General features: G+C 36.4%; 2 protein-coding genes across 4 annotated transcripts; one reads left to right on the top strand and one right to left on the bottom strand.

Moving 5' to 3' along the window:
- Window positions 1-1,433: 1,433 nt before the first annotated feature.
- Window positions 1,434-5,580, bottom strand: LOC135652719 (uncharacterized). The gene is made up of 4 exons (XM_065173900.1): window positions 5,454-5,580; window positions 4,777-5,008; window positions 4,652-4,704; window positions 1,434-1,770 (listed from the first exon to the last, which is right to left on the bottom strand). Exons 2-4 carry the CDS (start codon window positions 4,865-4,867, stop codon window positions 1,621-1,623), a joined length of 294 nt encoding a protein of 97 aa, XP_065029972.1. The 5' UTR covers window positions 4,868-5,008; window positions 5,454-5,580; the 3' UTR covers window positions 1,434-1,620.
- A 195-nt stretch (window positions 5,581-5,775) lies between these two features.
- On the top strand, window positions 5,776-12,606 carry LOC135652143 (protein N-terminal glutamine amidohydrolase-like). 3 transcript variants are annotated; one of them, XM_065172885.1, is made up of 6 exons: window positions 5,776-6,003; window positions 7,734-7,839; window positions 10,056-10,133; window positions 10,252-10,379; window positions 11,430-11,554; window positions 12,337-12,606. In XM_065172885.1, exons 1-6 carry the CDS (start codon window positions 5,849-5,851, stop codon window positions 12,492-12,494), a joined length of 750 nt encoding a protein of 249 aa, XP_065028957.1. In that variant the 5' UTR covers window positions 5,776-5,848; the 3' UTR covers window positions 12,495-12,606. The 3 variants fall into 3 exon arrangements, with proteins under 3 accessions (XP_065028957.1, XP_065028956.1, XP_065028958.1); XM_065172884.1 differs by having other exon boundaries at window positions 10,056-10,142; XM_065172886.1 differs by lacking the exon at window positions 12,337-12,606 and adding an exon at window positions 11,872-12,307 and having other exon boundaries at window positions 10,056-10,142.
- Window positions 12,607-12,866: the final 260 nt, after the last annotated feature.

Genomic DNA, 12,866 nt, shown 5'->3' with positions numbered 1-12,866 from the left:
ATTAGTAACATATCATACTCATACCAATATCCTACATATGATTTTTAGAGATATATGCCGAAGTAGATGTGCACTTTAAACAAATATATGAAAACAAAGTACTCTAAGTGACTTTATTTATTACATTCTCATAGATACCATAGCAGAGAAGTTATTACGATTAGCATTGGTGTGCATACAAGCATGACAGTGATACATTGTAGGAATGTAATGGTTAACAAATTAGAAAACGAGAATTTATGAGGTTTAATGAAACTCTAACTTACAGTATCTGAACGCAAACAAGTTTCAGCATCCGCCGGAGAAAAAAAAACCAAAGAAAATAACTTACATTGATAACTGTGTATATGCAAATCTCACTAACATTATTAAACCCTAACCTGGGGCATCACATCTTGCTCAAGTTTAATCTTAAGCAATGGTAATTGTCAATACTTACACAGCAGATTAAAAATTCTAGGTCAAACTACTTTACCACGATTAAAGAAGCCAAGAGAAACATCTCATCTATTACAAAACGATACAAGCCAGTAGATTGATTTGGGTTTCAGCAAACTAATCAAAAAGAGACATCATGGATAATAAGGACAAGCGACGGCACGAGTTCTATACCAATCTCCTTCTCGACCATTTTCCACCGTCTTCCACTTCTCGCTTCTCCGGGCTGTCGATGGCACGCAGATCTCTTTTGCTCCCCTTGATGATTTGGGAGCAGGGTTGGGAGTATTTATAGAAGAAGACCTGCCGCTTGGCCAACCCAAGTAATTAGGAATCCTAATACAAAATAAATTAGAACCTTTTCCTTATTTATCATCTAAACGTAACTACTAATGTAATTAGGAACATTTTTCCCGAAGTTACTTGGTAACCTATTCCTATGTCCAGTTAGGAATTATTCCGTAAAATAATTCATCTATGTCCAATTCGGTGCAAATTCCAATTTTTGGATATTACCCCTGAAATAATTGACCAATGTTCCAGTAAGTGCATAATAATATGTGCCCTATAATTTCATCATCTACTGGTTACAATAATTTTATTGTATGATATCCCTTTTGAACCTTGGACCACACTTGTATGATTGCCATTACGGGCTTCTTGATGTCCATCTGTAGGCAATCATGAGACCAAATACATTAGACCCGCAATGCATGGATTAGAGAGAAAGTGACCAAGTTACATGGTGGATTAGGGACAAGCTCTGTAAACACCAATCAAAATTGGGGGACAAGATGGTAGGACTTAATCAATAATTCCCACCTTATTTCTGATTAGGCTGTGTCCTGATATCAATAAGAAAAATAACAATTGACAAAAGAAAACTACAATTTTATATCTTTTTAACTCTTGAATCAATTACTCGAGCAATGGGAGCATCAGCAGGAGATGATTTGTCTCATAAAATGTCGAAACCATGCAAAATGAAAAATATGTAACAAATAAATGCACTGTTCCATTGGATGTGCTAAAAAACCAACATTATCTCACAAGTTTCTCACATAAACTGGTTCTTGTATCATTATAATAATCTTCAACTACAAAACTGCAATCCGTGAGATGCAATTTGAGGTAACACGCAGGCAGCAACGATCACTATCATGCCCGTATGCCTCGATTCCCCTAAGCATCTGAATTTTTTTGTGTGTCCTTCGTCTTGGAAGAAGTTGTGGGATCAGTTTCAGGCTTCAGGATACTAAGTTGACCACCCTCCTTGCTAGCAAGAGATGCAGCCTTGATCTCATTGCAGTGGTTTATGAACTTGCTCAACTCCTGGATGCAAAAGTTGTTTGATATCCATCAAAATGATGTAAAGGCATTAAAATAGCAAACATTTTTAGGGTGATAGCAATTAAAATCTGAGTGCAGCTACACTTTTTTGTTCAATTCCTAAGAGTTCTTGGTTTAGGAAGCCTATAAGTGGGGCCCACAACACCCTTTCCGCTCCCTCTTTCCTAAACATACATGTCGCAGGATTTGTAGTGAGACATTTTCTGAGAAAGATGAAATTTGATCATCACCATCACATCTGCCAACCACAAAATCTGTGGCTAGAGAAACCATAAATTTTTTCCCTCATAGTACAATCAAAGCACTAAATTTTAGTCATAGTGCAATCTACCCCATGTAAAATTTTAGAGAAGAGAGCTGACTAATGGAGAAAGCAGTGGTGATTAGAAGTTGATGTCAATTGGCCCAAAGACAGAGATGATAGCAGTTAGTAACACTGAGATTTTATTTGAAAAGAAAATGAAACTTTGGAGTAATTGGACACTCAATTCCAGCTATCAAGCAACTTGCTCAAACAACTGAACCAAGCCTACTGCAAATCTTTCCACTGCTACTGGAACATAAAAATTCAAATTCATTTCCCATGGCTATAAAAAAATTCTAAATTTTAGTAGTCAAAAGAGTGGGTGCTGGGGCTTATCATTGACAAGGGAGAAAACCCTTACTAGATAAGATTCTAAGCGGATACAAACACATAAAATAAAAATCTAACAATGCAAATCCATTACGTTTTTAAGAACTAAATCTATATCATGATGATTTAGACTTATAACCCTCAAAATCATTGATAATTAACAGAACCAAACTCAAAGTTGAGTCCATGTTTGACAACAAAGAAAGTATAACATGTGTCTCAGAGCTATTCATAGAAATGCTACTTGGAAGGAATGAGTCAAGACAGGCTAAGGCAGGAAGTGAGGGTACATGGAGCCGACCGATCCCCACAAACGAATCAAGATTTCCTTGACTCAACTCATATGGCTAACTGGTTTGAGTTGGATGGAATTGACGAGGAAAGATTATTGAGTTATGGTGGCGCTAGGGGTGCTAGCCAACTACTGTAATGGTTTGTCCTATGTTGTGTCATCAACACAATCACCATGTTGATGAAGCATTAAGTAAAATCAAACAATTGATTAAGAGACCAAAATAAGCCAAAAACATGAAAAATGTGGTACTTCCCATCTCAAGCCGAGAGCTTGTGACAAATTATGGGCTATGATTAGCAAGTGATGATAAGCAACAAGCGTCAGTAAGGGGATAGTTCTTGATAAAATTGAACCTCTTTAACATGATGTTTCTCTAATTTGAGGAGAAAGACCTCCCAAGAAACTAAACTAGAGAACAAAAGAATACCTATCTATTGCTGGAAAAATGGAGTAATTTCAAAGGGAAACTTTAAAGGCTTCCATCTCATATACATAACCTCTTATGTTTCCAAACTAGATGCATATTGACGGATAGCCATTTTATTTGGATACCCTGCCTGACTCAAATCCTATTCGTAATGGGAGTTTCTACATTCCTCAATTTTCCTGAATGAAAAAGAAGTCATACACGATTACATGTAGCATGTTTTTTACAATGCAAACCATGCCTAACTTGGACCCAAATAGCCAAGGGATGTACTATAACTGTTACAACCCTAAACCTCAGTCAGATAATATAAAGATCATGGGTGAAACTTGTTAACCAAAACATTGGTCCAAGCAATACTATCTCATGCATGGCAACAACTTGATTTTCATCTTTGACTTTGTTTCAAACTTAACTGTAGATCAAACTTAACTGTAGATTCAACTAAAGACTTAAGCCCTCACTCAACATCATCCGTATGTACCTTTTAAGGATCAAGTTGTGAAGGACCAAAGCAAACCATGATGTTATTGATTCTAATCAAAGTCTATGTGACTTCCTCATAACTTTAATCATGATTCAACACATCCTTTGATCTGCATGGAGGCAAGACACAGCTTGTTCTGCATCCTAATCCCTAAGTAGATTTGATCAAAACTAACAATATGCTTTGGCTCTAGAACCTATCAATGGTTCAGATTGAGGAGTGATAACTTTTTAAGATCAAACATACAGGACATATACTACTTTCAGAAAATATTGTAGAACTATCAATGATCAGCATATAGCCCAGTATACCATCATCATATTGGTCCAACAAGATGCCCACACCAGTATCAAACGAAAATTTTAAACCTTGGCTGACGTATAGATATAAACCTGAGCAGTTATTTAATTGTGCAAAAATTCTAGCTGAAGACGAGGCTCCTTTATACTGATGCCAAAATTAATCCACTAACATTGAAAAGATTTTCCATTTGATTGCCACCTTGGTAATTATTAAAGTAAATATGAAAACAATAGAGTAGTCATCTAAGCAGAAATGCAAGATAATTTTTTTCATTTCTACTTTTCATTTCCTCCTCCAGTAAGATTATCAGGTGATTGAAATTAGAAAAGGAAAAAGCACATGCCAATACACATGATGTTTCATGACAAATAGAAAATTAAAAAAAGGAAATATGGCTTCTTATCCACAAAATTTTCCAGGAAAGCATCAAACTGACATCCACAATCTGAAAAATGCATGTGTGAATTATGAAAATAAAATATAGACGATATAATCAGGTTTGCCGATGCTAAAATAAATAACAATATGACTGATCAGACAAAAAATAAAGAATTCGGAACAACAAGCGATATAATACACAATCCAGGGTACAGAAAGAGATCAAGTCCATCATTCACAGCTAATACAACATGAAACATTTACAATATGGGAAGGAAACTGAAGAGACCACAACATCTACAAAAGATAACCAAAGTGGAGAAAAAGGAGGGAACTTACTTGATCAGCTTCCATCTCCTTGGTGACCTTAGAAGGCTTCGTTGCCCTCTTACCTAAATCATGTCAAGACCAAGTTAGCTATAAGCAAGGAGAGCAAACAAAATTGAAAAAAAGTGGGGAACAACCTTTACGAGTGTGAGGAGCTTTGCCATGGCGACTGGGAGGGATAGATTTCTTCTTCTGCAGTCCTTTAAACAGATTCCCCTTCTGCGTCATCTTTCCTCACAGAAATTCCTCCCTCTAACAAGCCTTGGCTTCTTAGGGTTGCACCTAGCGTGGCTGCCAACACTTCTACCTCCGGCAGATCAAGCTTGGCCCACACTTGGGCCTGTCCTGGATTCTGAAGCTCCCCAAGCCCTACGTAAGAGAATTGAACAATTTTAGGATAAATTATATAGGTACAACTAAAACCAAATTAAATGACGAAAATTGCTTCAAGTTGTTCCTTAAAGTAATTTTTATATAAAACTAGTCCTTCAACTATATAATGCAATAAAACAATAATCAATGAGATGCTGACCACAAGATATAATATACATATTAGAGACCAAAAGATGGGAAGGGTGATCTATCATAAAAAAATAGTGAGCTTAGATAATTGTATAATTTCTGGATGCAGGTATTTACAGAGCAAATGAGTCACCCATGGTTAGATTGGCAATTATAACAGCTTGATATGTATATTAAACGAAGATAATTAAGGAGAGGAGAAGAGAAAAGAGGAGAGTGAGGAGAGTAGAGGAGAGAATGAGATTGGGGAGGAGATCATAGAACAAGAATGGAGGAGAGGAGAGAATAATACCCGGGAAGGGGCGGCTCGGCTAGCGGCGGCAGCGGTGGAAGGGCTCGGGCGACGGCGACAACTAAGCGTTAGGGCACCAGGCGCACTCCGGGACTTTCATTTCTTTGACCTTTTATATGAAGCTGAGTCGACCCGGAAAACTCGAATCGACGGGAGTCTCAAAATCCGGTTCAATTTCCGAACCGACTCGCCCGGCGAGCTGTGGACTGAGATCGGACGATCATACGGTCTCGATCGCATAATCTTATCATCACGTTTTTGGATGGCATATAAAACCTGGTTTTCCAAAGATGGTTTTTATTGTTGTATATATAACCGGCGGTATAAGATAGAAGGAACGCATCCTCTCTTTACCTCCCCTAAGGCTCTGTCAAAAGCGAGCCTTCGAGGCGATCATGGCCGATGGCGATGGGCTTTTGGAAATCCAGGGACGCAAACGCGCGACGCAGACCGCCTCTGTCTCCCTACCCGCCCCTGTTCCATCTCCGTCGATGGTGCCTGGCGCTTCTTCTCTCGACATCTTTTCCTTCACCCACACCCCTAACTACTGGTATCCTTCCTTCCCTCCTCTATGTATCTCTTAGTTTTTGTCTTTCTTTTCTGTGTTTTTTCCTTGCTCAATCTTTTATCACGCACAGCCCCCTATTCTTTGAGTAATTATTGTCCAGTTTTGCTTACACATTGGGTTTATTTCTTCTAAGCAATAGCTCAGAACTATTCAAGTGATAATTAGCCTTGTCGAATTACGGATCTGGCTGTAGTTTTTTCCATTCCTGTAATGTGTCATTTCTTGCATAGTCATGTTTGGACAAGAGAAGGGGACATCATTAAATAACCCAAAGGATCAGTTGAGTATATAAGGAGAATTAGTTGTAGCTAGGCAGTTCAATAATGTAGGAGAAAGCAACCCTCGTAGGGGGAAAAAGAAGAAGTCAGTCCAGATAATCTGTAAGCAATCTTAGGTTCAAATATTAACCAAATATGGATATTCATGCACATTGTGAACTGTAAGACAATTCAAAACTGACCAATTTGGTGTCAGGTTTCGTTAATCAGTACAACTTTTACTAACATTCACTAGGCTACTAACCAATATTTTTAAAAATAGTTTAGGTTCGTTTATGCTGTGTGCCCGACATCTTACATATACTTTTGTTTAAATGTCAGGCCATAGATCTTGAATCAATGTGTAGCAATTGGTGTTGAACTGGTATGCATATGTATTTGTGGTGCTGTAGCATTAATAATTTGGTTCTATATGCATCTACGAATGTGAACCCTTTTTAAGTTGATTTTATAAATGCCTTTGCTTATTTGAGATCTCTTAGCATTTGGGTGGGAAGAATGAGGGGCAAAATGGAGTGGGATTTCTTTTGTCCTGCAAAAAATCAATGTTGGTAAATTAAAGAAGTGACATGGTCTGCATGAAAAAAACTTTGAAGCAGAACTAGTCAAATATTTCCTATGGGCTTGAATGTGTGGTTTCTTTTGACGGAAGTGATCATCTAATAAGCCTCCAAGATTTATTATTTGATAAAAATACCTATCGAATATTTATTTTGGGTACATGCTGCAAGCTTGATTCACATGAACATGTATTTCATATGAATTAGAATATGAAAGGTGCCAAAGTATAATTTTGTGGGAGAAAATTGAAAAACAAAGCTAGAGATTTATGGTGTGCTAATAGGACTTAGTGCCTTCTACAAGTGCCTTCTTTCTTTGAGCGAAGGACCTCTCTTGTTGGAAAAGAGAAAGAGAGGGATATTTGAAGAGTAGAGGACAGATAGAGAAGAACTAGGGACAGTATTGTATAACTCAATTTGTGATGCCGCTAGTGGTTTATAATATTTTTTGTTTCTGTACTGTAATCCTTTCAATCAAGGCTTAAAACATTGGTCCGATGTTGGTCAGTGACTGGATCAGTGTGGTACTAGGACAAATCAACATACAGTATTGGTATAATCAAATGACTGGAATGTGGGTTAAATATCTGGAATACAGATAATTGTCGATAATCAAATGACTGGAATTATGATTTTCCATGCAAAAGTCTTGTTTCGTTTCATTTTGTTCTTGAACCCTTCTTCATCTTTTCTAGAAAGCTCAAGATAAAGAAAGTCCACTGGCTTTGATAATTTTAACTTCAATTATGGTGTTAGACATAACAGTATTGTTTATGGTGTTGCTTTCTAAGTTGAATGCATATGCTTGCTTCTGTAACTTTTTAAGTTAACATTATCAGGTTAAAGATTCTTAGTTTTTTTTTTTCTTTTATAGTGAAGAGAATGTCTATCTGCTCTGTAAGAAACTTTGTGAGGTAGGGGCTGCTGATCCAATGGGTGCTGATCTTTTTGTTGTCTTCATATCCAACGAGGAGAAAATGGTATACTTCTATGATTTTGCTTGTTTACCTTTAAATTGTTATTGTTCAAATCTTATTATGCTAACTGAATGATGAAATGCTTTGCTATAATATTGGCCATTTTACATTAGGGAGGCATTTTAGATGACATAATGATGTGCTAGAAAATTTCAGTGTTTTTAAGTAATAAAGTTCTAGTCTGACAAAATCTTTCTAGAGTTGATTTTGTTTTGATTGTTCTATTTCATCTTTGTATGACAACGAACAAGTCTGTAATAAATCATAATCACTAGAATACATCAGAAACTGTAGTTCCTAATATGGTAAAAGATTTCCTAAATGCATATTTCAAAGTTTAACAGACCTGACCCTGAGCTACTAAAGGAAGCTTTCTCTTGTCCTCGCACCATTTCATAGAAGTCTTTTTGCAAATGGCCTCAACTGCTCATGTAATCCTTTTAGGCAAAGAAAATGGTCTTGTCCAATAGATATGCACACTTAGAAGTATTGATATAATTATCTCTCACCTTGCAGCATAAGAGAAAATTTCTGATCCTTTAGCTCATTCTTTAGAAGGTGGTGAAGAAACTCTCCCCATCGTCAGTGTGCTTGTGGTGGAAACCTTGATTTTGTGCTTCAAATAAAAAGGAGTTAATTCACACAAGCACCTCCACTAGATCCAGCATCTGAGGATGCTTAGAATACCGCTCCATGGCAGTCGACCACAAGCCGATCATTAGCCAAGGAGGACCTAACAAAAAGTCATTTGTCTGAGGGTAAGGACACCCTGGGTAGGAGATCCTTTCCCAAGTCCCTAGTATGAGAATATGCTAATTTGATTTCTTTTATCTAGCAACCCTTTTAAAGTAATGAACATATATCTAAAATGAGTACTATTTTGAGCTTTACCCTTGAGCTTTATAAAGGGCTGAAAGCTTTTGCTAAAGGAGCCATGAGAAAAGTTTTTGATGAAATTATGTGGCTGTTGGATATTGCCAGAAGAAAGTTATATGAGTGTCACTATCCTTCACAAACTAGTAGTTCAAAGGAAACCGTATTTTTCATTCGTGAAATTATGGAAAGATATCACTTTACTTACCTGATTTTAGGCCTAATTTCATCAAGCCTCCTCAAGATTCATTTCATATCAGTTAACCTACCTGAGTTATTCTTTATTATCATCCCAAACTTTCTGTGACCTACATCACATCTAAAAAATTATGACAAAATTATCCTTAGTATTTAAAAAAATTATATTAGGAAAGGCATAACCTAGGTATTTTAAAAGATTAGCTGCAAGAGTGAATTACTCAAATTTGTTGACGTATTAGTCTATATAATAGCAACAAGATGTTAATCTGGTGCTAGCATGGACTATATGTGGAAAAGTTTTAAATCTCAGTCCAATATTATTTTCAAAACCTTGTCAGACCGGTACATTACCAGCATCTCTGACGGTATATTTGTTTGTATCATTTGGTATCACTGAAAAGAACAAAAAAAGAATACTAATTAATACTGAGCTATATGGTTCAGTGGTGTATTTTGTTTGGACTGATAAATATCAGTTGGTACATGATGTTTTGTTGTGTTATGACATGCCACATCAATGCCACTTGATTATCACATCAGCATAAAACAAGTGTCAGGCATGTTTCATCCCAAATGGGTCTCCATGTTAACCATATCGGTGCCATCCATTTAGGAATGTTAACACATCATTATGATATGTATATAGATTTAGTGAGGGTGATAGCAACACTTAGCATGGAGCAGGAAATGGAAGACCTAGGATGTCAATTACAGGTTACTCAGTTGGGTTAATGATTGAAATAAATTTGGGTGGGATTAGGAATTTGACCTGTTCAGGTTGGTATAGTGATATTTATTTTACTTAAATATTATAATTATCCATTTATATTTCATGGTCTCTAGATGCCACTATGTTGACCATTACATTGTTGTTACAGTCATGTAGGACATAAGATGATGCATCTGTCTTATGTTATTGCAAAAAGATAAAATGTGCAGTTTATATGTTCTTAGTTGTACATCTAATCTCCAAAAACTGATATACGAGGAAATTATTATTTGAAATTTAGAAGTAACATACTTCGGCATTTGACAGTTAGATTGTTAGCTATCTTTGTTCATCTCATCTCTAACTTATTTCCATTTTACCTTAACTGGAGATATAAGTAGTTCTAAAGTGGACTTCTTTGATATGGCTTCTCAAGGTCCCTCTATGGCATCAGAAGGCTAGCTTAAGAAATGATGGTCTGGTCTTGTGGGATTATCATGTGATCTGCATACAGGTAAATGCTGTAAGTGTTTTGTTACTATATTTTTGTATTTCCTACTCAGATTGTTTTATGTATTTATTTCTGAAATTCTTCAAAAGACTGGTCTTTTCTAATTCCTGATAAGCCACAGAGTAGAAGAGGCAAGGTGTTTGATCTGGTGTGGGATCTGGATTCTAGTCTTCCATTTCCTTCTCCCATTAATGTGTACTTTTCTGAAGCCATTCAACCAATGTACTCTCCTAATTTGGTAAATAGCAGGTGATTCCTTTAGCACGCTGAACAACTTCAGGATGGCTGTTATCTTGTTGATCCCCTGCTGGGAAGCAGATTTATACCATGCATGGTTGTGACTTTATGCCCATGCCCACATGCATCTGTATACAAATTGTATAGGTAGATTGCATCACAGATGTACTAATGCTCATTTATGTTTGCTTATCTCGTCCTTGCATATTCAGTGCACTGTAGACTTATGTGTGATGCCTGGTAACATTTTTTGTATGTTAAAGAAGATTCACTGGCCTCATTAAACCTTCAGCAGTATATATGGTGTTGGACCTTGGTATGCAGGTCTGGCCAAGTTTGAACAGCTGGATTAGTGTTTCAGCCGAAGCAGAAGTGAAGATGGAAAAGGTTCTAAAATAAAGATGAAAATAAGTAAGAGCTGAAGGGTAGAGAAATATAGATTTTTGGACCCAATGATAATTGCTTAAGTACTAAACAGTGTGTGACAATATGCATATGTAAATTAAAACAATATCTAAACTTAGTTAAAAGCATAGACTGTAATTTTATCTGAAGTCATCATGTATAACATGTACCAGTTGGATTAGATTGTGGCACAATCACTACAGACAAGAAATTCATTCTTATTTTTCAGAGGATGCTTGAGACACCTCAATAATGTCATTTTAAGCTATCATAAGGAACAAGCCCACTAAAAGTGAATCCCTAGTCTCCCAAGAATTAAAGAATTGAAATTTATAACCCAATTGATTTTAAACGAACTTCTAAAAATCTATAGATACGCTAAATTGGAAGAAGATATGCCTCAATCAAAGTATAGATTGCATAGGACATGTGATTCATTGGGCTTAACTCCAACTTGCTTAAGCCAGAGGTGGGTGATGAACCCCAGATGGGTTTCCATAAACACATTTTTATTCTACATTATTATTTTTATGGGTTTCACATTTTATCCTTATTTAGGACTTATTCGTAACCTACTTATCCATGCTTTAATATTTCTTAAAGTAAATGTTTCCATCTCGAGTGCTATCTCAAATATATGGGGCCATCATTGTGCAGGCTTTTTCGGGTGGTTCATGCTCCACTATTTCTTCGTTGCTTTGCATCAGATCGAAGTCATATGAAAGATGACCTGGGGAATTGGCTTGCTTTGCCTCCTAAATATGAACCTATAACTAGTGAAGGTATATTACTTTAATGCATTTTTTTGACTTAAAAAGGATTACCATTTAGTGATTTTCCTTATTCATATAGTTTTGCAGCCTGGATTACCACATTAGGTTTAGAATTGAGTCAGATTTTGGGTTGTGTAATTTGTTATTGTATATCTTGGATAAACATCTTTTAGTGAAAAAGACTAATGAGGATGACACCTTTCAAGATGAGCTATCTAGGACTTTCCACCACGATCTTCTGAGTTAGCGACGCTGAATTGCCTTATTTCAGTAGCACACTCTCCTCCTTGGTCTTTGAATTTGCTAACAGTAGACCTATTCACCAGGCGACAACCTCTTGCCTTTCTAGAGGAATGGCCTCCGTAGTTTATTGATATTTTACAAGATGGGTTGGGAAGGAAAAAGACAGGTAGTGCAGAGGGATCCTGGAGGGAACAAAGTTAACGGGCCCCAACCTAAGAAGAGTAGTTTGCTCTTTTAATCGTCAAGATGAGTTTCAATCCCACTATAACTCTTTTTCTTATATTTGCACATAATTAATTAGTATCAGGTATTTGCTTCAGAAAACTCACCTTATCATTTCTCTTTTCTTTTCTTTATTCATATCCCACTGCAAGTGCTTAAAGTAGTAGTCATTGTATGGAACTTTCTTCAATTTAATACTGTTGCTAGCAGTCGAATGTTTTTCCCACTAATGTATCTGCTTGTTAGCTTGAAGTTTCTTTCCGTGAATTCAACATGTCAGAGCAAGCATTCTCGAGCATTGAAAATTGTCTTCTGTGTTCATGTAGATGGAACCAAGAATAACCTTGACAAGTACATCCATATGCTGGCAGCTGATGTATCGGCCAACATACAGGACTTGGTTCATGGTGTGTTCTCCAATGAATATGGAGTTCTGGTTGGTGAAACAATGATGGAATGGTTTTTTTCTCAGATCCATCAGTGATAACATTAGGATTAATTTTATTGGATGACAGTGGAAAAGCTATCCTTATTTAAATCAAGTGTATCTTTACGACTTAGCTATAAAAAGATTGTGGAGATCATTTATTTTACAAGGTCTTTAGTCCAAAAAAAGGTTCATATTTTACATCCCCTTATAAGTAGCTCGATCTTAAAAATAACTAAAATTTCCAATAGTTTATTTTGGGATGACAGTAACGATAATAGAAGAATTTAATTATTGAGCTATAAATATATCCGTGATTTCATTAACAATCAGGCTCGAGATTACATACACTTTAGAACATTCTTCACTCTTATTTGAGAAATAGTAAGCTATTGCAAGAAGCCTATGTCACAAGGAGCAGTTGTTGCT

Source organism: Musa acuminata, chromosome BXJ3-11 (assembly GCF_036884655.1).
Source record: "Musa acuminata AAA Group cultivar baxijiao chromosome BXJ3-11, Cavendish_Baxijiao_AAA, whole genome shotgun sequence".
Classification (NCBI taxonomy): domain Eukaryota; kingdom Viridiplantae; phylum Streptophyta; class Magnoliopsida; order Zingiberales; family Musaceae; genus Musa; species Musa acuminata.
Note: the sequence above shows the minus strand (reverse complement) of the source record. Positions and strands in the feature narration are given on the sequence as shown.

Bases quoted from the DNA above. Each gene is read 5' to 3' on its own strand.
- LOC135652719 (XM_065173900.1), bottom strand. From the start codon at position 4,867: ATGACGCAGAAGGGGAATCTGTTTAAAGGACTGCAGAAGAAGAAATCT. The intron at 4,705-4,776 runs GTTGTTCCCCAC...GACATGATTTAG, and splicing joins AGCTCCTCACACTCGTAAAG to GTAAGAGGGCAACGAAGCCT. The intron at 1,771-4,651 runs GTAAGTTCCCTC...TTTTGCATCCAG, and splicing joins AGGAGATGGAAGCTGATCAA to GAGTTGAGCAAGTTCATAAA.
- LOC135652143 (XM_065172884.1), top strand. From the start codon at position 5,849: ATGGCCGATGGCGATGGGCTTTTGGAAATCCAGGGACGCAAACGCGCG. The intron at 10,380-11,429 runs GTGATTCCTTTA...ATCATTGTGCAG, and splicing joins CCTAATTTGGTAAATAGCAG to GCTTTTTCGGGTGGTTCATG. The intron at 11,555-12,336 runs GTATATTACTTT...GTGTTCATGTAG, and splicing joins TGAACCTATAACTAGTGAAG to ATGGAACCAAGAATAACCTT.